The sequence below is a fragment of the Convolutriloba macropyga genome, unplaced genomic scaffold (assembly GCF_964194025.1).
Source record: "Convolutriloba macropyga unplaced genomic scaffold, txConMacr16.3 SCAFFOLD_609, whole genome shotgun sequence".
NCBI classification, from domain to species: Eukaryota; Metazoa; Xenacoelomorpha; order Acoela; family Convolutidae; genus Convolutriloba; species Convolutriloba macropyga.
In genome coordinates this window covers 74274-99646 of record NW_027453107.1, presented here as the reverse complement: position 1 = coordinate 99646, position 25373 = coordinate 74274, and the positions used below count along the sequence as shown (strand labels likewise).

Genomic DNA, 25373 nt, shown 5'->3' with positions numbered 1-25373 from the left:
CACTTAGTCATGGTATCTAATAAATATTAGATATTGTAAGTTAGATATAGATTCAAAGCTAAAATTTTGTTCATGGTTGAGAAAGGAAACAGATCCAACAAACCAACCGCATGAGTTCACATGCCAGAGCCTGGGCCTGTGATTGTTCTTCCTCCGCCTCCCCTTGTGAGGAGGCAAAAGAGGGGAGGGTGTCACTTCGGTGGGGGTTCGTAGGCAGGCGTGAAGACTTTTGCCCGTTAAGACTCACGGCAGAATCACGAGACCACGAGTCGAGTGGAATGTTACGGACAATATTAGTGGCCTCCTCTGAAACGACCACCCTTGATTGGACAATCTCGACACCCCCATGTGAAAATTTCAGACAAATCTACCCGATGTTATTGTTCAGGTTTATTTGTTCTCGGAAAGGCTTTCAAATATAATTTTTCAGTACTATTCGTAGCCCACGTGGTACAATACACACCCCCAATGAAAAACAAACATCTGATTACCGACTAAATACTTTGATGAAGGAGTTAGCAGTTCATCAAAACAACTGATGTCAAAACAAAACAAGTATTTGATGATAGATCAAACGCAGACATGCAAAATTTGGGCTGATTAAACGGACACTTTGCAACCAGCAGGGAAAAATAATAAAAAGAGGTTTTATGCCAGAATGGAATATATCGGGCAGAATGCCGGAGGATAGACGCGAAACAATAGACTGTTGAAAAACTGCAGACACAAAAGTGCTACTAAAAAACAAAATTCTAATTTTAACTATTATCCTTAATTTCAAACACGACTATTTTGAGTTTACATTTCAAATTTAATTTTAATAAAGGAGCACAGGAGTAAATTTTAGTGAGGTATGATTTGAACCAATTATTTCAGGAGTGACAAAAACTCGTACGGAGATAAGTAATAACCACGAACTGTTGCCCTAAAAAATTTGGACTAAAAAACAGAAACGGAAAACAAGAAAAACATAACCGACTAAACGTCGGAAGAATGGCTCTCGAACGACTAGTGGGAAGCTCTAATGAATTTCAGCCTGCTTCAGTCGGGGGGGGGGGAGGAGGGAGGGGGAGCCTAAATGGAACTACGAAGTTCAATAGGGCGCTTCAAATAACCACATTAGAGGTTAACATATAACACTATTAAGATTTAAAGTAAAAAATGGCACCAGTTTCGGCGTAGTTTCCATTTGACTTTTAATGTTAAATTGCCGCCAAATGAATTCAGCTGCTTGAAATTGTGATTGAGAGAGAATTTCAGATCACGCGAAACGCAAAAAGTCAAGGGCGTAAAAGTCACTCGAAAAGTCAAAATTGTCAAGCGAAAATTTTGCATAAAAAAACATAGCCGGTAGAATACCGGAAACCACTCGAATCGTCATGCAAAATAATTTCTACCCTAACTTGGACAAAATCAGAATATCGAAAAAAACACTAGAAATAACAATAATAGTAGACCAATATAACATAAAAAGCGTTAAAATTTTTTCAGTTCAGGGGTGTGGGTAGGTGTTGGTGGGGGGGGGGGGGGATTTGGTAGGTGGGGGCAGGTAGGTGGTGGTGTAGGTAGGTGGGGTGTGGGGTAGGTACGTTGCCGGGGGGTAGGTAGGTACGAGAGGGGGGGTAGGTACGTTGGGGGGGGGGGTAGGTACGATGGGGGGTTAGGTACGTGGAGGGGGGTAGCTTTTTTTGTGGGGGGGGGGTAGGTAGTAAAATGGGATCAAACATTCTCAAATTGACCTCTTCACCTTGAATTGCAGACTGTTACCAATTGCTATACATTACAATCTAAGCTATTGTTAAAGTTCAATGTTCCAAAACAGAGCTCAACAATCAAAAACGGAGGAAAAAGCTCGAATAGAAAGAAGTCAAAATTCAAGTCACGAACAAACCTGCTTTCTGCTTAAAAAAACCTGTAGAATATAAATACTCCTCTTCGAATCGTAAAAAGACACACACATTTACAATAATTGCTAAGAACTTCATTCAAGAGCATTTAAAAAACATACCCGGAAGATTGCCAGAAAATAGCCACCGTTGATTCCCATAACCAGGATTGGGATTGAAAGAAGAGAAAAACGAATGGAAAAAATGATTTACACAAACAATTTTAAAATGCAAACTATTTTGATGCAATTTTGGAGCTGAACATACTCCTGTTTCGTAGGTAGACAACACAGGGGCTAGTATCAATACCAATAAGCATTAGAGATGGTAGCTAAGAACAAAGTTCGAGTAACGGGCATCTAAAAAGGGTTTATCCCGTTTCTATTTTCTGATTTAGTTGTTTCATACTGACTCTGTTCATTTTGAATTGCTTTGCTGAGTGAGCAACTGCTGTCTAAAACACTTTTAGAAGAATGAGAAAAGAGTGAAAGTAGCCCAGAGAAGTCAAAAAGATTTCACGCAAAAAGTTGAACAAGCTGTGAACTAAGAAATAGTACGAAGAAGTTAAAAAACACAGCAGGACAAGTCCTGACGTACAATTCAAAGAATTTTCATTGACTAAACAAAAAAAAGAGACCTAGGAAGGACAATGAGTGAATTGGGAAAACCATTTCTAAAAAACATCAGATCAAAAAATTATTAAAAAAAACACAGAAAATCAATGTCAAAGTGCAGCATGTGAACAAAAAACAACCAACGACAAACGGAAGTTTAGTTCAAACCAAAAACTAGACCTATAATGAACTATGAATGCATTGATGAGACCATTTAGAAAAAAATCCGATCAAAAAAATTGGAAAAAAACAGCAAAAATCAGAGTGATATTGCCGCATGTGACCAAAAACACCAGAATCGAGAAAGCGAATTTTCGTTCAAACACCGTTTTCTCACTCTACTTGAAATTAGAGCAAAAAAATTCACACCGCAAAACCACTCGCTTTTTCGCTCCACTTCCTGTTTCGGCGTGACCAAAATCACTACTCCAATTTGACAACAAAAATCATAAAAATGTGTGAACAGATCTTTAAAAAAAGACAGCGCCGCAACACAATTCAAATTCTTTGACTTGTGAAAAAAATAGGAGCACTATAATAGCCGGCTGAGAAGCTGAGGCGTCTATTGATAAACAAATTATGAAACGAATAAAAAAATTGTTGAAAACTTTATTCGCCGGACAATACATCGGGAACTCAAAACAACTAATTGCTGCCAAGTCTAACACCTGAACTGACTTGATACCTTTCATCTTAAAATTTCAAAACAAAAATAAGCAAAAAAATTTTTCAATCAAAAACACTGATGAAACCCCAAGATTTTTAAAGCGTTCAAACAAAATGTTCCATATATTCTACAAGACGATGATTTTCACAAATGAAAAATGGATTGGAAAAAAACCCGCTTAGGAAACTATGCCGCTAAAAACCCGCTAAACAAGTCGTAAAGCAAGTCATGACTTACGTAAAACGAAAAACATGATCGAAATGTAAAGCCAAATACACATAGCAGGACAAGTCCTGCAACACAATCCAAAGAATTGACAGAGCAACTGAAAACTGCTGTACTAAACCAGCAACCAATTGAAGAATGCCAGCCAAACAAACCTTTTTTTAAAAATATCAGCATTGGTAAAGTTCTCTAAAAAAACCAATATCCTGAAAGCCGAATTCTATCCAATTAAATATACTAGTAAACCACGCTCAACCTTTGAGAGTGGTTTAATTGCCACTAAAGATAAGAACAAGAAAACTGGCAAACATTTCCGAAAAAAAGCAAACTTTATTGAACATTGCAAAAATTCCTGCTATAAATCTTTGTCTCAAGAACCCTATGTCTAGTAACCAATCTGCAAGTGCTAAAAAAACTTTTACTGGCCCTTAAAGATCGATAAACTCAAAAAAGGACAAAAATCTTGAAAACAAGATATAGTAACCTATTTTCGAGCCTTCAAAAGCATTCACTTGCCTCTAGCGATCGAAAAATGAAAAAAGATTTCAAAAGATTTGCAAATTCTATTGAAAAATTGCTAAAAATCTTGATACTTGTATCTTGAAAACCATTCGATTGCCACTAGAAACTATGCAGTAAACTATTGTTCAACCGCAGTGGAGTTTCAATGGGCCCTGAAGATAGAAAAACTCGTCAAAAACTCTAAAAATTCTAAATTTTATTGAAAAGTCGTCAAAACTCGTGATGTTATTAATATCTTCACTACCATTTTTTCTCTCCAGAAACAAGTTTTCAAGTGCCATAAAAGTTTCACTTGACCTGAAGGGCAAAATAAAAAATTTTTTGAAACATAAAACAATGGACTTGAAACATACTAATATCCAGCGAAAGAACTTGATCAATTTTGAAAAACGTCAATTTAATCTAACTGACTAATCATACAAAAACTCAAAAAGACAGGAGAAATTGCACATCTTGTGCTCAAAAACTCCCAAAATGACCTTTTCGCCCTCATTATAGGCCTTTCCAGCAGCTGCAGCGAAGCACTTTATGGACTACTAAAGCCAGCTAAGGGCCTCTAGAAATCTTAATGCCCACTGGGCGTTCCCTGTTTATCCCATTTAGAACTGAAGTCCTGGGAGAACTGAATGTGTGAAAAAATGTTACAAAGAAGACAGAACAACAATACAATCCAATTCTTGGATTGTAAAAAGGAGATCGCCTGAGCAACAACCGTTGAGAGGCTGATGGCGGCTATTAAAAACCCAAACAATCGATTGAAAAATACGTGCCTACTTCGCATTTCAAACAACAGACTAACTTCAACCACCGGCGAGCAGTTGGCTTCGTACGGCCAGCTTCAGCTTAATTGGATTGTAAGAAAGAAAGAACGGAGGTTAAGTATGAAATGCAATCTTCACAAAAAAGAATTTATGTCTCCAAAAGTTTTGGTGAATCGTATCCTCGGATACTAGTAAGGCATTAGCAGTGCTCAGCAACTTAATGCCCTCGGGATTTTACCCGTTTATCCCATTTATGAGAAAGAAATGTCAAATGGTCTCACAAAAAACTATCAAAGTCAGCACTATGGAAAACAAAACATAGTTCTCATAACGACCTTTTAACCTTGAGTACTACCAGCAATTCCTAATTTCTATATATTAGTAAGCTACTATTAAAGTCCAATGTTCGAAAACAGAAGTAAACGTTCTAAAACAGAAGTTAATGTTCTGAAAAAATTGAAAGTTCAAGTCATGACTTCAGATACAAAAAAAAACAAAGCAGGACAAGCCCTGAAATACAATCCAAAAATTGAATGAAAAACTTAGAACTACTGTATCTGACTAGCAGATCAATAGGACAATGCCCGCCAAAAAGGAAAACAATATTAAAAGCTGAGAAACTAAAAACATAGCCGGTAGATTGCCGGAAAATAACCGCTGTTGACGCGCTTGATGCAAATCGGGATTGAAACAGAAAAAAAAAGAAGAGATAAATTGACTGATTTTTTAAAAATTCTTTTCAGCGTCAAAAAGTGATCCAATTCAGCGTGCAGTTTCAGTTGGATTCTAAAACTATACTTAATTCAGCTTCAAAACTGAAAGCTAACAAGCTTAATACCAATGTCAGCAAGTAAACACTCTTATGGACTTTGATAACCTAATTCTCAATGTCTTAATGACCGGGCTTTATCGGCTTATCCTGCCTCTTGATTTTGCTCTTTTGACCTTGACTGTATTCACTATCTTGCGCATTTCATTGAGTGAATGGATTTGAAAACCATTCATTTGAAACAATGAGTGAGGTAAGTCAGAAGTCAAACATGAAAGTCGTGACATTTGTAAAATGAAATACGTGATCAAAAAGTAAACCGAATTTAAAAGAGCGCCTAAATAATAGCCGTTTGAGAGGCTGACGGCAGCTATTAATAATCAAAAAACTAAACATACCCGGCAGATTGCCGGGAAATAGCCGCCGTTGATTCCCATAACTCTATTGGGATTGAAAGAAAAGAAAATATCAACAAAAATTGATATTTGTACAAAAACATTTTTAAGTGCGATTTATTTTGATGTCATTTCGTAGTTGAACATAATCCTGTCTCTCAGTGAGAGGCTACAGGGTCTAGTATCAATACCAATAAGCATTATAGATAGTAACTAAAACTTATGAGAACAAAGTTCAAGTACCGGGCATCTAAAAATGAGCTTTATGGGTTTATCTCGTTTCTATTTCTGTCTTCGATTTTTTTATACTGACTCTCTTCATTTTGAATTGCTTTGCTGAGCAGCTGCTATTTAAAAGGACTTTGAGCAGAACGACGGAAGAGTGAAACTAGCCTACAGAAGTCAAAAAGATTTCACGCAAAATGTAGAAAGAGCGGCAAAATGGGCAAAGCGAAAAAAAGTTCGACAAAGAAAAAAAAATAGGAGCGCTATAATAGCCGGCTGAGATGAGGGCGGCTATTAAACAAAATATAATCATTGCTAAATCTTTTGAAGCTTTTACCCTAAAGGCCAAATTTTATCCATTCAAAATTAACTATCAACCCACGCACATGCCTTGAAAAAGGTTTTTCGGTCGATAAAAGTAAAAATCAAGAAATATGACAAACACTTAAAATTGAAAATCGCAGAAGTTTCATATTTTCGCAATACTTTAATGTTCAAAACCATTTTTTCGTCTTTGAAATCTGACCAGTAAATCATCTGCAACACCTAAAAAATTTTCATTGGGCCGTAAATATCGATAGACATAGAAATTACAAAATTTTTCAAAAATTAGGAAAACCGCTCATTTTAATAAAATGTAGTGATAATAATTTCTTCTGATTAATTTCATTGTCTCCATAGGCTATCCAGTAACCCAATTTCTTGCCTTAAAAAACTTCATTGCACCGTTAAGATCGATAAACAAGGAATATGACAATGCTCGTTAGAAAGAAAACACTCAAATTTTAAAAATTGAATTCGGGGTATTAAAATGTTAAAACCATTCCATTGCCCCTAGAAACTATGCCGTAAACTACTATCAAACACCAGATGATATTAACTGGCCACTGAGGCAATAAAAACTAAACAAGACAAATATTTTCAAAAAAATTGAATAATTGTAAAATTTATCAAAAAAAAAATTAGAAAAAAAATGCCAAAATTCGTGACAATTTAATGCTGAAAACTGTTCTATTGCCACTAGAAACTATGCAGTAACCTATTGTCAAACTCTCAAGGAATTTTTATGGTCCATGAGCCTCAAAAAATTAAAAACGAAGAAAATTTTCTGATTGCAGTACCAAAACATAAAGTCTAAAATGATCATAAACAGTGATTGTATCAACTGTATCAAGACTTTTATCAATTTTGACAAAACGTCAATTCAAGACTAATCAAGCAAAAACAATAGAAAAATGACAACAAACCGTGAAAAAGTGCACCATTTTGGACTCAAAGCTCCACAAAATGACCTTTCAACTTTGAACTAACGCCTTCACAGCATGTGTGTGAAAATATCGTTTCACACACATGCAGGGTAAACCTCCTACAAAAACATTGCCGGAAGAACTCTGGAAACAACTCGACGGAAACAATTGACCACCTTAACTGATATATTGGTTATCCTACTAAAAAACACTAATCACTTTAAAACGAACAATGAAAAAGTATCTGAAAAAAGATGATAAAGCATCTGATAAAAAACCCAAAAACAACAATTGACAAAAAGCCATGCGACACTTTTAGTTTTCTTTCATTAAACGACTGAAATTGAAACTCAAAAACAACAATTGGCAAAGTCATGCTACATGTTTAGTTTTCATTCATTAAACGACTAAAAATTTACAGGAAAAACTCAACAAAAAATTCCAAGATGAGGTAAGGGAAATGAAGGACAAAATAAAAAAAAATCGCTCCAAAATTTCAACAAAAAATAGCTAGAAATAATGGATAATTACCAATATGCTACTCCGAAACCATTATTTTAATAAACTATAACTACTGCTTGTCATGCAAATACCAATCCAACAGCTTGTCGATTTACACAAAAAACGCAGAACGAAAAGAAAACCGAAAAAGTTAGAAAATTGGATTATTTTTCATTGAAAACTGTCCAGTCTAGTTTTCAGTGACTTCCAGCAACACCTCTATACAAACTCCGGAAAAATTGAACAGTATGCGAAAAGCTGGCGTTAGTGAAGGAGCGAAAAGCAAATATTCAGAAAAAATTAGCAAAAAGAAAAAATTTTTTATCAAATCTGCATAAAAATTACTTAATTATCTATGCAAAAACAACTTTAAAGTAAAATCAAAACAATCAAAAGGCACCAAAAACAATTAGCCTGAACCATAGACCTCCCCAAATGCAATAAGAACTTCAAGAATACAACAAGCATTTACAAACAACTTGAAATAAAAATTGAGAGGGTAGAATTTTTTGATATTAAGAGGGCACATAGAGTCAAAAAAAATTTTTTGGAGAAAATCGAGTATTCAAAAGCTAGACAAACGACAAGCAAGTCATAATAGGCTAAGAAACTATCTAAAATTAGAAAAAAACAAAAAGTGTAAAAAAAATTGAGAAAAAATAATTTAAAGTTTCTCAGTTTTATTGTCATTTTCAACAAAAAAAACGTTTAATGCCAATAAAACTGTACTCACCTGGTACTCAGCTGAAAACTTCTGAAGGAATAAGCGTTTATTAAAATCCCATAAAAAAAGGCAAAAAACACAAATTCACCTGGAATTCAGCAAAATAGCTGAAAAACCAGCAAATTAGTATAAAATTCATATTGATTACCAGACACTTTCAAACCACTATCAAAACAACCATAAACAAACCCGGCAGATTGCCGGAAAATAGCCGCCGTTGATTCCAATAAGCATGATTGGTATTAAAAGAATAGAAGATTTTGAAAAAAAAAAGATTTTTGTACAAAAACAATTTTTAAGTCCGATTTATTTTGATGGCATTTCGTAGTTGAACATAACGTACTTCTGTTTCGTAGAGAGAGGCTGCAGGGGCTACTATCAATACCAATAAGCATTAGAGATGGTAACTAAGACTTATAGGAACGACGTTCAAATAGCGGGCATCTAAAATTGGGCTTTATGGGTTTATCCCGTTTCTACTTCTGACTTCAATTTTTATACTGACTCTGTTCATTTTGAATTGCTTTGCTGAGCAACTGATGTTCAAAATCACTTTTAGCAGAATGAGAGAAGAGAGAAACTAGCCTAGCGAAGATATCACGCAAAATGTTGAAAAAGCGGCAAAATGAGGTAAAGCGAAACATTTTTTTTATTCTAAAGCGAAACATTTTTTTATTCGACGAAGTAAAAAAATAGGAGCGCTATAATAGCCGGCTGAGAAGATGAGGGCGGCTATTAAAAATATTAAATATCATAATCATACCTCTAACTAAAAAGAAAAAAACTTTTAAAAAGCCGCACGTGAACAAAAAAATTTCGCTCGCTTAGAGAAAATTTTTTCACACATCAATTTCTCGCTCTCTCAAAAACAGCGGTATGAACAAAAACCACTCTCTTTTTGCTCCGTTCTTCACTTTTGTTCAGCACCAAAATCACTCCAAAATTTTTCACGGGTTTCATTTTCTGTTTCAAAATTCACACCAATAAGGACTTCTCCAATACTCTCCAATACTTAAGGACTTCTCCAATACTCCTGTTCGAGTCGTAAAAAGACAGCACCAATACAATCCAATTCTTGGATTGTAAAAACCTGTAGAGTATCAATACTCCTCTTCGAGTCGTAACAAGCAGGACTATTATAAAAGCACCAAACTTAGTTTGAGACCAATTAAACATTTTCATTACCAACCTGGATTTCACAGACCCAAGTTGTTTCGTTTTGTTTTTCTATTCCAGAAGATCGTTAGTGGAATCTGTACAAACCTAAATCAATGACTTCGGGGACTTGTATTTTCGGCTCTGTTACAAACGTCTCGTCGTTATTGCTTCTAGCAACCAGCCCCTCAGAAATCACCAATTGTTGTGAGAATCCTCTGTTACTGTTTGAGACACTTCTTGGAGGAGTATCCAGCTCAACTATTGCACATGGTGACACAGCTTGTTGTTCATTTTTCACTGCAACTCTTGGACAGTTTTCGGCAATCTTGGGCTTCTTGATAGGAGGACAATTCTCTGATGAAGCTCGAGATAGACTTGAAACTGATGGCAGAGCTGGAGATTTCATCGGAGCGAACACCCCACTTGGCATAAACTCTCCTTCCATTGTAATTTGGGGTGCTTCCATAAAAGGTACCATACTTTGTCTGTTAGATCGCGGATCTTGTTCATATGGAATTGCAGCCATAGAAGGTGGTCCCTCTATTGCCCTTGATTGCCAGATCGGTGGCTGTGGTAGTCCAACAATAGAAGGACTTACCATTGCCTGCCCAGTAATTGGCGACGTTCTGTGGAATGCAGGACGAACATATTCAGTAGCAGTTCGAATAATCATCTGTTGACCTCCGTGTAAGTTCGGCTGCGCTTGCATCAAGTTAGTTCTCATTGCGTACTCCTGATACCTTTTCTCATACACAACCTGGTCATGCATAGGAGCTTGATGGATTCCTGTTGCTGCCATATGTTCGGGTTCCCGCAACATGCCAATTTCGGGTCCGGTTCTTGATGGAAAGACATTTTTCCATTGTTGATAATGCTCGTTCGCAACCACTCGTGGAGGTGCTTGAGGAGGAGATCTACTGAATGGGCTCTGATGAATAGGACTACCGGGAAAGCGGGGAGGCGATTGAAACTTCATAGGGGGCATAGGCGCAGGAATCGAAGACATGGGAACAAGCGCCGAGCTCATGTCCGGTCGAATCACAGCCGGCTGCTCAGGCTCGGGAGCCCGAGACAAAGCAAAATGTGACTTCATGGGACTGATAACCTTCTTTGATGGACTCGTGAGTTTCGGTGACATCATGGCAACTGGTACGGGTTGTTGTTGATTGATGCGAGGCTGAATTCCGGGATTTCCAGATATCATCTCGTTTGGAGATGATCCCGGTCCAGTCAAAATCTCTGCGGGTCTTTTATACTTCATCTGCTTCTGGAGAACAGCTGGTACTTGTTTCCTACTTTTGACCATCCCTCTGCCTCGAGTAGGTCGGTGGGCTACCGCCCTTGCAATTGAAGCAGACATATTTTGGATATTTGCAGGAACACCACCACCTCGGGGTCTACCACGTGAAGCTCCTCGGATAGCTGGAGGTCGACCTCTACCCCTAGCGGCAGGTTGATTCAAATCTGAACCAACCGATGAGACACCGCTATCACCGCCACCACATCGGGATTCCTTTGATGCCTCAGTTTTGATGTTCAATGATGGCACCGAGATTGCAGGGTTCTGTGTCTTCTTTGGAGAGTCCGAAGGTTGTTGTTTCGAATCCGATTGTTTGCTGTTATTGATTTGACCCACTTGCTTGATTAGAGCGTCCATCGTCGAATTATCAAACGAGAACCTAAAGGAAAGCATGCTTTTAAAATTAGCGGCACTCAATTTGTTTGTTTCGTGGTCAATAGATATTTTTTGCTGAGCTCATTTGACAATATTTAAAAAATATTCTGTACATTTAAAAAATGAATTCTGTACCTCCTAGCATCATTTACCAATTTTTCTCAACGATAATACTAGAAAAGCGTTAGCAGCAGAGAAATAGTATTCATAATCCCTAGAAAAATCTACTCCAAAATAGCGGAATTTAAACATATAATAGGTAGATCACAGGAAAATAGCCACCCAATGATTCCTAGAATCCCGATTGGGATTGAAATAACAGAAAAACTTGAAAAAACTCAATTTTTGTTTGTTTTTTAAAATTTGATTTCCTTTTTCGATATTGATTAGGTTCATTTCAGCTTGCTTTGGTAAGCAACTGCTGTTAAAAAACACTTGGAGCAGAATGAGCGCAGAATGAAACTAACCGAGAGAGCTCATATTTCACGCAAATGTTGAACACAAAAACACACTGTGACCTAAGGTGAAGCGAAACAAATTTTAGATTGACGATGTAAAACCAGCCAAAAAATTCCGAAGCGACTCCAAGCCTCGGACTTTCCCAAACAAAATCGAAACTCAGTCGAAACCACTTTTTTTGTCTGAAAGCATTTATTCTTGAGCAAAGTTAACTAAAAGATTTAGTAAAAAACTTAGAACCATGTCGTATCGAGAAAAAATGACACGGCAGGGCAATTAATTGTAACAAAACAGCGAGTCACAAAATATCAGAATTACTTTTTTGTTTCGGCATCACAGTAATTGAAAATATTTAAGAATTATTTCTCTCTTCTTGGTGCTATCTTTTTAAAATGTTCTAAAACACTCGCAAATATTGAATTTATCAGGAAACAGACAAAGGAAAAAGATTAAAACTAAAATGCAAAAATGTCTATTTTTTGACAAACCGTTCCAGTAATAAATTTTACTCAAAAACTATCTAAAGACAATTCAAACAAAAACAAGATCTCAGAGCTACATGAAAACAAAATCCACTGCAAAAAAAGTTACAAAAAATCAGGAAAATGATAGAATGTGGAGATTAGACACATTGCAAAAAAACAAAAACCGACTAACGTCTGACGAATTGCTCCCGAACGAGAGGTTGGGCCATTTAAAATAGAGGGGTTAATTTAGACTGTTTTATGGATGCAAAAAAACAAGCCCACTATTAAATTGAGAAGTTGTAATTCAAATTCAAGAACATAACCGACTAAACGTTGGAAGAATTCCTCTCGAACGACTAGTGGGAGCTCTAATCAATTGCAGCCTGCTTCAGTCGGGGGGGGGGGGGGGAGGGGAGGGGCAGCTTAAAAAAAGTAAGTTCCATAATGGGCTTCAACACCAAATAACCACAACACTAAATAACAAAATTACCACCAGATAACCAAATAACTACATTAGAGGTTAACTCATACCACTATTAAAATTTAAAGTGAAAAATGGCACAAGTTTCGGCGCACTTTTCATTTGCTGTTAATAATAGATATCATTGAAAATATCAAAATTAAATTGAAAAATATTATAAAATGAGCAAATTCAGCTGAAACCTAATAGGCTCTCAAAGACAATATAGGCATTAACAAGGCATCTTCATAAATTGAGAAGTTGTAATTCAAATTAAAGCTTAAGAAAAAATTCTTCAACTTTCAGCATTGAAGGTTCAGTAAAGTTATATAGCCATCCTCCTGTGAAAAACAACGAAAACAAAACCCAAACATTCTAAACATTGAAACCTTTTGCCAAAAAAGTCATAGCATAGTTAAAATTGCAATTATGAAGGAAACTTTTCTTAAATTACAAACGCCTAACGCCAAAAAACAATAAAATTATCAATAAAACGATACTAAAAGCTCCATCAAAGCACAAAGTTCCTCACTCTAGTAAATGAAACAAAATTCCAAAAACCTGGAAAAATGGAGAAAAATCGTGACTAATGAAAAATGAAAAACGTGATCAAGAGTTAAAGCGATTTTAAAAAAAGGAGAGCGCCTAAATAATAGCCGTTGAGAGGCTGACTGGGGCTATTAATCGAGCCAAATAGACAAAAACGGTTACCTACATGCGACTAACAAGCAACTGTTCAAGTGAAGCTGAAAAGTCATGACAACTCAGCCTATGAAAAGAAAAACTCTCTCGCTACAAGAAAACTTTAAATGAAAAATTCTCATTTTCACTTTTAGGTCAAAACGCCACCTGAACAAGCAGTTCCGCAAAAAAAACAAAGCCGCAAGATTTCCAGATACAATTAGATACCTCGGCACTTCTTCGAACAAAAACACAAAAAATTGCCAAAGTTTAAGAATGTTTCTAATTTCGAGACTTTAAGACGTTCAGAACTACTTTTTCGCCTCTGGAATTTCTGGAATAACTATCATCTGCAATAACTAAAAAAAATCATTGGCCCATAAAGATAGATGACAGAAAATTTTTAAAATGAATTTAAATGCAAATTTTAGTGAAATGTTGCAAAACCTTATCATAAAATTATCTTCAGAACCATTTTATTGTCTCCAAGGGCTAACAGCCGACCAAATTGAATCTTTATAAAGTTTCTTTGGCTTAAAGATCAATAAACTGGTAACATGACAAAAAAAATTTCGAATAATTGAGAAAAACCCTAGTAACTATGCATTAACAAGCAATCAAACCCTAGAGGATGTTACCTGGCCGCTGACACAAGAAACACTGGAAAATTTCAAAACTTGAAAAAAATATTTAAAAAATTGCTATAAATCGTGCTATAAAACAATTCCACTACCAATTAAAAACTATACAGTAAACTATCACCACACCTTAGAGGGAGGTTTTGTCGCCCTTGAGGCTAGAAAACTTCAAAAAATGACAAAACTTTTAGAACAAAGTGAAAAAAGTTGCAAGTTTTATCAAAATAGTGCAAAAATTCATCATTTAAAATTATGAAAGCATTTCTTTCGCCGCTATAAAAGTCTATGCTGTAGCATATTATCAGACTCTAGAGGAGACTTTCTAGCCCCTGAGGCTAGAAAAACAAAAACAAAAAAAATTTAGAAAAACTTTAAAAAATGCAAGTTTTATTTTTAAAAATGCTCAAAATCGTCACCTAATAAAGTTGAAAACCATACCATTACCATTCCATAGAAACTATGCAGCAATCTACTATCAATCCCTAGAGGGTATTCCCTGGCCCCCGAGGCTAAACAAAAAAATGACAAAACTTTTCAAAAGCTTGAAAATAGAAAAATTAGTATCATTTTTCGTGTTTTCGTTTTGAGTACCAAAAATAAATAGCTCATAAATGAGCATTGGAAGTAATGACATCTTGCATAGGACCTCAACTTTGAAAAACGTCAATTTAAGACTAAACATACCCGGCAGATTGCCGGAAAATAGCCGCCATTGATTCCAATAAGCATGATTGGGATTGAAATCACAGAAGATATTGAAAAAAAAAAGATTTTTGTACAAAAACATTTTTTAAGTCCAATTTATTTTGATGGCATTTCGTAGTTGAACATACTTCTGTTTCTTAGAGAGAGGCTACAGGGGGCTACTATCAATAACAATAAGCATTAGAGAGAGGTAACTAATATTTATAGGAACGACGTTCAAATAGCGGGCATCTAAAATAGGGCTTTATGGGTTTATCCCGTTTCTATTTCTGACTTCAATTTTTTATACTGACTCTGTTCATTTTGTTGCTTTGCTGAGCAACTGATGTTCAAAATCACTTTTAGCAGAATGAGAGAAGAGAGAAACTAGCCTAGAGAAGTCAAAAAGATTTCACGCAAAATGTTGAAAAGGCGGCAAAATGAGGTAAAGCGAAACTTTTTTTTATTCGACAAAGTAAAAAAAAAAAAGGAGCGCTATAATAGCCGGCTGAGAAGATGAGGGCGGCTATTAATCAAACAGAAAACTAAAAAATGACGAAAAAAACTTACAAAATTGCACAATTTTGGGCACAAAAATTCCTAAACACGACCTTTTAACCTTAAATTAAGGCCTCCATAGCAACCACAAGACTCCAAGCAATTGAACGACTACTAAATGTAGCTTTGGGCCTCCAATGGAAGAGAATGCCAGCTGGGCTTTACCTGTTTATCCTGTTTAGAAAGATCAGTCATTGAAAAATGTGTGAAACATTTTACAAAACCGAATACCCTAAAAAAAAAATTGATCACCCTAACGAACATAATGAAACTGCTAATTATGCGAATCAACTTGAAACAATAACAGGCATATTAGCGATGTAAAATTAACTGACAACTGATAAAGAATCTGATAAAAACTTCATTACGAATTGCTGCTCCACAACTACTGGCAAAAACCTTTCGACACAGTTAGTTCACATTCAATAAACGACTGCAATTGGCAGAAAGAGCAAACAATAGGTCATATAGAGAAAACCGAGGAAAGAAAAAGACATGAAGGACAATGTAGAATAATATATTTTCGATAAAACGTTTCAACAAAATTATCCACAAAACGCTAAAATGCTATTTCCCACCACTTATTTGGCAAATAAACTTTATCACTGATTCTGTTCAGGCACTTACCCACCCAACACCTGGTAAAAACTTAGTAAAGAACAAAAAAAAATGCAAAGAACGAAAAAAAAGCTCCCGAAAAACTCAGAAAATTGTGCTATCTACTTCGAAAGTTTCACCTTGATTAATATTGTCTTTTGGAGCATTAAAATGGAATCATAACTGTTCCCATTCACTGTTGACAGAATAGATGTTTTTATAACATTGCGAAGCTAATACGTATTTTAGCAGCATTATTTCTGATAATAGTCTGAACTATTTATTAACCTGATAATAGTACCCTATAATGTGAGCTGGTCTGAACGACAGAGATAACATAGCAGACTAACGTCGTGCGAAAGGCACTCAAACGACCGGCGAGCGGTTGGCTTGTTAGTTGCTACCAACGGTTCAGTGAGGCTGGCTTTAGCTTGACTCGACTCAGCAACTTTTAGTTTTCTAGCCTTGTTAGTAAATAAATCAAATAAAAAACTGACATTTTGAAGATCTGCAAAATATTGCGAAATTTAAAAGAAAAGTTTCCAGATTTTCCAGAGCAAAAAATAATCAAAATAATCTTCTTTTGTCCTTGGAGTTATATCAAGTAGCCCATCTGCAAGATTTAAAAAGTTTCGTTGTCCAGTAATGATTGTTAGACTCAGAAAGAATATTCAAAAATTTTGAAAAAAATCGCCAAGTTTTAACAAAATCTTGCTAAGACTCAAGATATTAACATCTTCAAAAACCCTTTCATTGTCTCAAGAGACCATGCAGTTTCCCTATTTCAAGCTTTAAATAGTTTCACTGGCTCAAAGATCCATGAACTTGGTTCATGATAAAAATTTTCTGAAAACTTAAAATTACATTTTATCAAAAAACTGCTAAAAGCTATGCAACAGCTTATTATAAAACCTTGAAGGAGGTCCCTATTAAAATCTTGAAAAACATTCCATTACGTCTAGAAATTATGCAGTAACCTATTATCAAACCCTATAGGACGTTATGTGCCTCTCGAGGCTGAAGAAAGTTTTATCAGAAAATTGCTAAAATTTGTGATACTAAAAAGTTGAAAATTATTCAATTGCCAATAAAAATTATTCATTAACTTATTATCAAACCCTTAAGGAAGTTTAATGACCCCTGCGTCCGGAAAAACGTGTAGAATGAAAAAATGTCAAAATTTGAAAATTGCACGTTTTGTCAAAAAAATGCTTAACTTCCTGATTATTAAATGTTGAAACCATTCCACTACCACTAGAAACGATGCAGTAGCCTATTATCAAACCCTAGAGGAGGTTCCTTGACACCAAGGGCTGATAAAACTCAAAAATGACAAAAAAAATTTACAAAAAGCTCGAAAAATTGAAAATTTGTATCGATTTGCGTGTTTTTAGCGAACGGTTGTTCGTAAGTAGCAAGCCACGGGGGGATGATTGATGGGGGGTTGACAACAGTGGAGTGGCGGGCAACAGTGCGGTGGAGGGGTGGGGGCAATAGTGGGGGGTCAACAGTGGGGGTAGCTTCAACCTCTAAGAACCACCATTCACACCTAAACAGTGTGAGCTCAAATAGAGCTGAAAAGCTCTACGAGCACTTAATACCCGCTAGGCGCTCGCTGTTTATCCCGTTTTTGAGGACGAAAAGTCTAATGGGTCAGACGAAAAATCGGTCAAGCGAAAAATCGCATAAAAAGACCAACAGGACTAATAAAATTTCTACAAACTTCGTTTGAGAGCAATTAAAAATAGCTCCAAATTTAAGATTAAACAAGAAAAACTATAACGAGAAGCTTAAATTGAGCAAAAACATTTTTAAAAAAACTTAAGCTAATTTGAACCACAGAACTCCCCACATGCTAGAAAAATTTGAAAAAGAATACCAAAACGGCTAAAAAGCTTACAGCGTAGCAAAATGGCGAAAATAGCTCAAAATTGAATATAAAACATCAGATTTTGATTCAGATAATCAAAAAAAAACATTCAAACGCACTATTTCTAGCTTGGGTAAACGATAAAACATCTTTGACCGAAAAAATTTGAGTTCAAACTATAAAACTGCTTTGAAAATTTTCACACCTACGGTTCTCGCTCTCTCAAAAATATAGCATGAACAGAAAACCACTTACTTTCTCTCTCTTTTATTCTCTTTCTGCTCTAATGAAATTTGACCTAAGCACTTTGTTTTTACACATTTCACTTCCTGTTTCAAATACACTCCAAAAAATTATCGATCAAAAAGGAAAGACGCTCCAGAAATACTCCTCTTCGAGTCGTAAAAAGACAGAGCCCCAATACAATCCAATTCTTGGATTGTAAAAAACCATCAGCACCGCAAAATATCTCAACTCAGCTTACAGATTCGCAGCTATAACAAACGAACTAACATAACCAACTAGCGTCCGACTAACTACTTTCGAGTGACAGCGAGGGTTAACTTTGGTTGTATCTAGCTTAAGCATAGAAAGGGTAGCCTCGAAACGGGATGAAGATGACGCGGAATGACGCGATAGAATTGAAGGACCCGCAAAAAATTCCATTAAAAATTAATTTGCGGGCTCAAAAATTCTAAGTTAAACGGAAAAAAATTGGCTCAAAAACTCAAAATTTAACGGAGAAAATTTTGTTGAAGCAGATAAATGAGCACTAAAATACGCTATTATCAATTCTTTACTGTTGAACAAATCTACCCACTCAATCAAATAATTTCTATTTAACAACGCAGCAAAAAGAAAAACCTAAATGCGCGAAAACAATTAAAATCGAACCTCGATACAGCCAAAAAAACTATTCATAGTCAAAAAGTCATTTATTCAGCGCAACGTAAAAACAAATAAACCGAAACCGACAAACGTCGGACGAATTGATCGTGAACGATTGGCGAGGTAAACAACTTACAAGACGCCATAGGCTTGGGGAAACTTGTGAGGCTAGTGCAAAAACCCTTGACTAGGGAGGGGTTCGAACCAGTGCCCTCTCCCATGAGAGTCGCAGACATTAACCACTACACTACACAGGATATGTAGAGTCGTCACTAACAATCTGTTTTATTTTAGTCACAGACTTAACTTCTGCATGCGCGCAATTCAAATCATTTGGAAAAAAAACAAAAAGTAAAGCTTGAAAGAGTCACTTGAGAAGTGAAATGGAAAGATCGCTCTAGAAGAAAACGGTCAAGCAAAAATTGCGCATAAAAGACCTTTACAATAATTGTTTCAAACCTAGGTCAAAATGCCGCATGAACAAAAGTACTTCCTGTAAACAAGAAAAAAAGGCCGATCAAAAACCAATGCTCCTCGAGTCGTAAAACAAAAAAAAAACAAAAAAATCAATACTCTTCGAGTCGCAAAAAATAGCCGGCTGATAACTTGAGGGCAGTTATTAATCAGTAGTAATTTCTTAGAAATGGTTCACAATTTAAACTGATTGTAACAAGAAAATTAGATTACGATGCAATCAGGTCCTATAACACATTCTAGAAAATCAGTAATTAATAGTGATAATTAGTGATAATAGTGATAACTAAAAGCACGAACTTGATATCCACTTGATCAACTGTAAGACTCTGGAGCGGAATTTTGGTCAGGTTTCTCAGCTGTGATAAAAGTGCCACTCTGGTCTTCATTAGTGGAAATGGTTGATCAAATGCTATGGCCTTCTGGGAGAAAGAGACAGCGAACTTCATGATTTTCTCAACTTTGGTCAGTCGCTCATTCTGCATCTCGATTTTCTTCTCAGCGTCACTACACTGTGTTACAACAAATTGCAGTAATTCTTTTTTCCTCTGATCCAGTTTCTCACAAATCTCCTGAAATCGTTGCAATTAATAAACATAAACAGACTAATTTTGGAAGAATCGCTCTCGAACGACAGGCGGGTGGAAAACCATTTGACCCCACGGGATTTGAACCATTGACCTTCCGCTTCATAATCATATTCACTGCCGACTGTGCTATTAGGCCCTTATTTTTCCAATGATTCAACCGACTTTATATCAGCAACAAGCTTTACTTCGGAGTGTGATTAAGAGATCACTCAAAAAATGAAGAACGAAAGCGTGAAAAACTTACTTGAGAATTCAAAGAATGTTCCAGAAGAAAAGCGCAAAACGGTCAGGCAAAAAATTTGCATAAAAAGACCAACACGTTTACAATAATTGCTATCAACATCTAGCAATTAATAACAAGATCGCAGAACTTATAAAGCCTCGCTTGCAACAAACTTTATTGCTTTACTCACTTGTGACCCTAAAAAAACCAAAATTTTGCCAAATATACTATTTGAAAATTGGGATTTTCACGGTAGACTGGCATTTTCTGTCCAATAGTTTCCTCGTCAGTATCTTGTCGCAAAAGAAAGCAAAAATGGAGTCGCTAACAGCCCGTAAATGCCCAGTGGCCATTTATCTGGAAGCTTAAAAACCACCAAATAAAAACAGACAGATAACACCTTTAAAAAGCCTCAGATGGACTTTATTTAAAATCGATTTTATCTAAAGCAAACTATTGGTTAATAAGGGGGAGAAATGGGGGAGGAGATCAAACTCGAAGAACCGCCCTACACACACCATAAATTTATGTCTCCAAAACAGTTTCAGTGAACCGGATAATTAGAGTCTATGAAGGCGTACACTTCCAAGAGAACTTGACGCCCTACGGGCGTTATCTGTTTAACCAGTTTTTCAGGACGAGAAGTCAGAAGGGTCACACACAGAATCGGTCAAGCGAAAATGGGAATAAGAAAGACACAGAACTAAAATAATTGCGGATCTTTTCCGTTTGTGCCCCCCCCCCCCAGCTTAGTGGGTTCATATTATTTGCACCCCCCAGAAGCACGTGCAATATTTTTACATGCTGATTTACCATTTTATTTGCAACAAGTAAATTAAAATTATAACCATACGGTTAAATATACCTGAAACAAAAAATATTTCAAATCATTCAAACAAAATAATATAATAAACATCAACAATTTTAAAGAATCACATTATAAAATTTTCTTTCGATTGTTTTCTTCCTAAAAATAAAAATAACTTCTAAAAGCTCTTAAGTTTTTATTCAAAGGAATTTTTCCATTTTTTGCCAACCGAAGCCAATGTGGTAACTTATTCCATTTTTGTACGCATTGACGAACAATCGAATTCATTCCATTTAATCACACGTGCTCTGTAATTAGGGGCAGCATAACGTACTGGGGGGGGGGGGGGGCACAAACGGAAAAGATCCATAATTGCTACAAACTTTGTTTGAGAGTAATTATTAACCTATAAATACGGAGTATATCGCTTCAGTGCGTGAAAACCAAGAAAATAATACTACCCGCTACTATTATTTTCATTTATTCGAGTTATTAATATCATTTATGGATTGACAAGAGAGTATTTTAAGATGCCCTTTTTTGTATTAATTAAACATAACTTTCCGTCACAACGTGACGCCATCGTTTAAATTTTAAAAACTGTTTGTAGAACGTACCCGAAAACATGACTCGATTTGATCTGAGACAGTGTTCTGAACAATCCTGACATTAGCTTTATGTCGAAATAACTCCAAGTGCTGTTTTTTGACGCCTTCTTGCTTTTCATTTACTTCTTCCACCAGTTTCGCAACAACCGATTTCTCATTCGATGCCTTCTGAAATCAACACAGCAATATAAGGTTAAATTATCACAATTAATGTTTTATGTTCAAGCTAGCAGAAACGGGGAACTTAACCTTCCACGTTCATTTGAATTCCAAATCTGATAGCAATATTGCTAAAACCTTTCCCTTATTTATTTGCCCGCCCCTCATTGACACCTGAAAACGATCCGTATAGGGTTAATGGTGCCCTCTAGGAACTTATAAAGTAGTAATTTACATAGATTATGTACGTCTTTCATATCTACAGGTCGGCTTCAAGTGGAATGGATCGTCCGCTTCAGCCAATAAAGGAAAAATAACCAATTAATGAATACTGTAATCTGATTGGCTGAGATGGGTTCGTGGATAGGATCAAAATAGTCTGCTTAGAAATGATCTTACGATCTCTTCTTACTTCGATATTCATTCAATCAAATGCCAGGTAACAAAAGAAACTAACTGCATTTAACCAACCAGATTTAAGAATTGACAGGGATGTTGCTGGTGCTTTGCCTTGTCGGCGTGACAACTTCTACAAGTGAGCCTTTGGCAGGCATCGCAGAAGAGACAGAGCATCTGGTTTGGATGTTCGATGCAAAAATGCCATTTGCCTACCTCGTTGGCCATGCTCATCTTGTACTCATCGTGTGATAAGATTTCGTGTTCCTTCGTCAGACGAACTTTCCGGTGAGCCTATAAAACCATCAGTTCAAATACTGTTTATTTTAAAGAACGGGTTACTGCGAGGGGTCAAACTTTTTAAGATTATGAATCGTTCTTCACACCATGAAATTGTCTCCTCAATAGTTGTGGTTAATTGAGCCTAGTAATATGTAAGGCTCTAAGAGAACTGCTCAGTCACTTAATGCCCTCCGGGCGTTACCTGTTTATCCCATAAAAATTTGTGACTGTTTCTTGTTTTCAATTATCCCAATTAATTATCTTTGAAAAGTGTATGCTTTGTCTCATGCGAAAAATTTGGGCTTCCAATAAAATTATCCAAGAAACATGCCTTAAGGCTTCCAAGAAATTTTTTTTGGAGAAAAGTGTGAAAATTGAGCGAAAACCTGATTAAGTTCAAAGTCTAGTGTGATATGAAACATGAAATCTTGAAAAAAAAGTAAGACGCTTGAAAAAGTATGACTTCTTGCTTGATCAACTTTCGAAATTAGTGATCGAGCCTAACTTTATTGTCGATTTTCTTTAACAGCGAAATTGAGGTCCAATGGATTCAAAACTAAGTCCAATGATTAACAAAACCCATAAGATTCTAATCTAAGCAAAATATCTATGCTGCTCGTATTAACAGACCGCTTCAGTTGAGATTATAATGGTATTTTTAAGTTCTTACCGCTTAGCTTATCTTATTCTAATGACAATAAACCCAAGTCTTATTGACCCTAGGAAAAAATATAGAAATCGGCTAACAGCAATGCAAGAATCACACAGCCAATCAGAGCACTGTTTGCAATATCCAGTAGCCGACGGTTTCAGTTGTTCATTGCCATTTTCTTCTGAGGCACAGCCTTCGCAGGGGTTGTCACGAGTTGATTCAATCGTCAATTTATCCTTGTTCAGTTTTTCCAGCAGAAAGTACTGGTCCATAACCCCTTGTACATTTCTGCATTCTTGCGAATCGAGAGGGCATGTGAAGCGTTCTAAAAAGTTTCACAAATCAAACAAAATATTGAATATTTTTCTTGAAGATTTTATTTTTACTATGTTTCAAATCGAAATCACTTCAAACGAACACGGGCACATAAAAACTAAAAAAAATGGGTGACAAAGTACTCGGCATGAGCCCATTGATACAAACAATAGATATTTTATTCTTTTAACTTTTTAAAGTGTCTATTAACAAATCAGGAACTATTGATTTAGAATAACGTGAAACCGATTCATTTCAGTAAAACAGTTTCTACGAAACCGGAGAAATCCTCGCAACTTCACCGTTCTGTGAGCGATACAGATTCAAATCATATAGATGATGACAATGTTGGAGATCATTGTCTGCATTTTTTTTCTGATTTCAAAAGTGCATTTCTTGCCATTAGTAGGTTTGACGAAACAGCATGTTTTTAGCATCTTTTTATAAGGCTTGTAGTTCGACTCATTTCTTGGGTAATCAAGTGAGTTGTTCCAGTATTGACCTCCGCTGTAATTGAACGCTCGTTTCTGGTAATTAGTTCTGACAGCTTGCATACGAAATAATGACGCCGAATGACAACGGAATCAGCGAAGTTACGAAATAATGACGCCGCAAAGGAATCGGCGAAGTAACGTTCAGCCGGAATAGGGCCTCTAAATACTTGGCAGCATTTCCATTTTTGACTCAATGCGTCAGATAGCCCACTTTATAATGCACGGGTTGCTTTATTGATACCAATGCACATCTTTCATTAAATCAGTTATTCTTGATATCTCGGTTTTCCAAAAAAAAAATAGTGCTGCAGTTATTCTGCACTTTCTGAAGTCTTCAGTTTTGAATCAGATAAAGATACAGTGCATTACAGTAATCCAGTCCAGATAAAATGTGACATAGTACAAACAAACTACGATGCTCTTCATCAAGGAATTGTAGACAGGCATAAAATTTCCAAAGATAAAATCCAGGACTTTCTGACCGCGCTGATTTGATCTTCGAAATTTAGGTTTGAGTCAAGCCAAACGCCAAGAAATTTCATAGTGTTTTCTAACTAACTGCTCTCTAACTAAGGGCGGATAGCGCTGTTTTATATCTAACATAGATTTACATTACAGGGATGTTTATTGCTGGAATTAATATTATATCCTTCTGCTCTTCAGTTACTTCTGTTTTCAAGGTATTGAGCTCGGTTCCTATAATAAGGTTTTCTTTAGACTTTGTCCATAAATTTTTGCTAATTAATGCCTTTCAAATTTAGTAAATCACTCAGCCATTGGAAAAATCATTCAAGTGCGATATCGATGCTCAAACTACTTCAAAATCATCATTATGAAACAATCATTTCTCGCTCTAAGTCGCAAAGACAGTTCATATCGAATGCGACATGATCAAGCTTTGTAGTACATCATATGTGACGCAACACAATGACAATATGCAATTAATTACTCAGACAAATTGGGACTTCGACTTAGCAATGACTTAAAATAGTTTAAAAGCCCCTTTTAGTCAGTTTTTCTATTATCATTTGGTGTAGTTTGCAAACAAAAAGCTTCTTCAAGTCGGGATGTATTCAAGAAGCCAAACTATTCCAAAATTTTACTTCTCATTTTGTCAACTTTGCGCGGTATAATTACAATACAATTTTTGGGGAAACCGAAACAAAATTATTCTGTATCAGCCCTATGTGAGAAAATTCATCTACTACAATTGTTCATGAGGGAGGGACAGCTGAACGGTTTGATGTTGAGACCCCAGCAGGTTTTCTTACCCTGTTATACTCAATTGACATTTTACGTACCAATACCAACTTATTCTTTCTATACATTAGTCATATACTAGAGCTAAATTTTATATGGTTCTTCATGTTATGCAAATCGTAGATAATTGAAAGTTCGGTATATATGCGTACATTGTAATTTTTTTCTCTACATAGGCTCTCAGCAAGCTCCGCTATTCATACCCGCATTTCTTCGAACCGTTGAAACGACACTAAAATAAAGTCACCAGATGTTACTAACCATCTTTACATTGAAGTCGTATGCAGTCTTCACAAAACGTGTGCAAGCATGGCAGCAGTTTGGGTCTCATGCCATTCTCTAATTGAAATAAACGCTTGCACAGACAGCATCTTGTCGGGAAAACAGCATTTTCATAGTCATTTGACTCCATCATGGTATTATGCTTTTAGCCTATAGCAT

General features: G+C 36.0%; 1 protein-coding gene across 1 annotated transcript; it reads right to left on the bottom strand.

Moving 5' to 3' along the window:
• Nucleotides 1-70: 70 nt before the first annotated feature.
• On the bottom strand, nt 71-25373 carry LOC142358054 (uncharacterized). The gene is made up of 7 exons (XM_075409527.1): nt 25194-25373; nt 22959-23188; nt 22005-22223; nt 21384-21542; nt 19446-19717; nt 9800-11373; nt 71-306 (listed from the first exon to the last, which is right to left on the bottom strand). The coding sequence occupies exons 1-7, from the start codon at nt 25345-25347 to the stop codon at nt 71-73; spliced, it is 2844 nt and encodes a 947-aa protein (XP_075265642.1). The 5' UTR covers nt 25348-25373.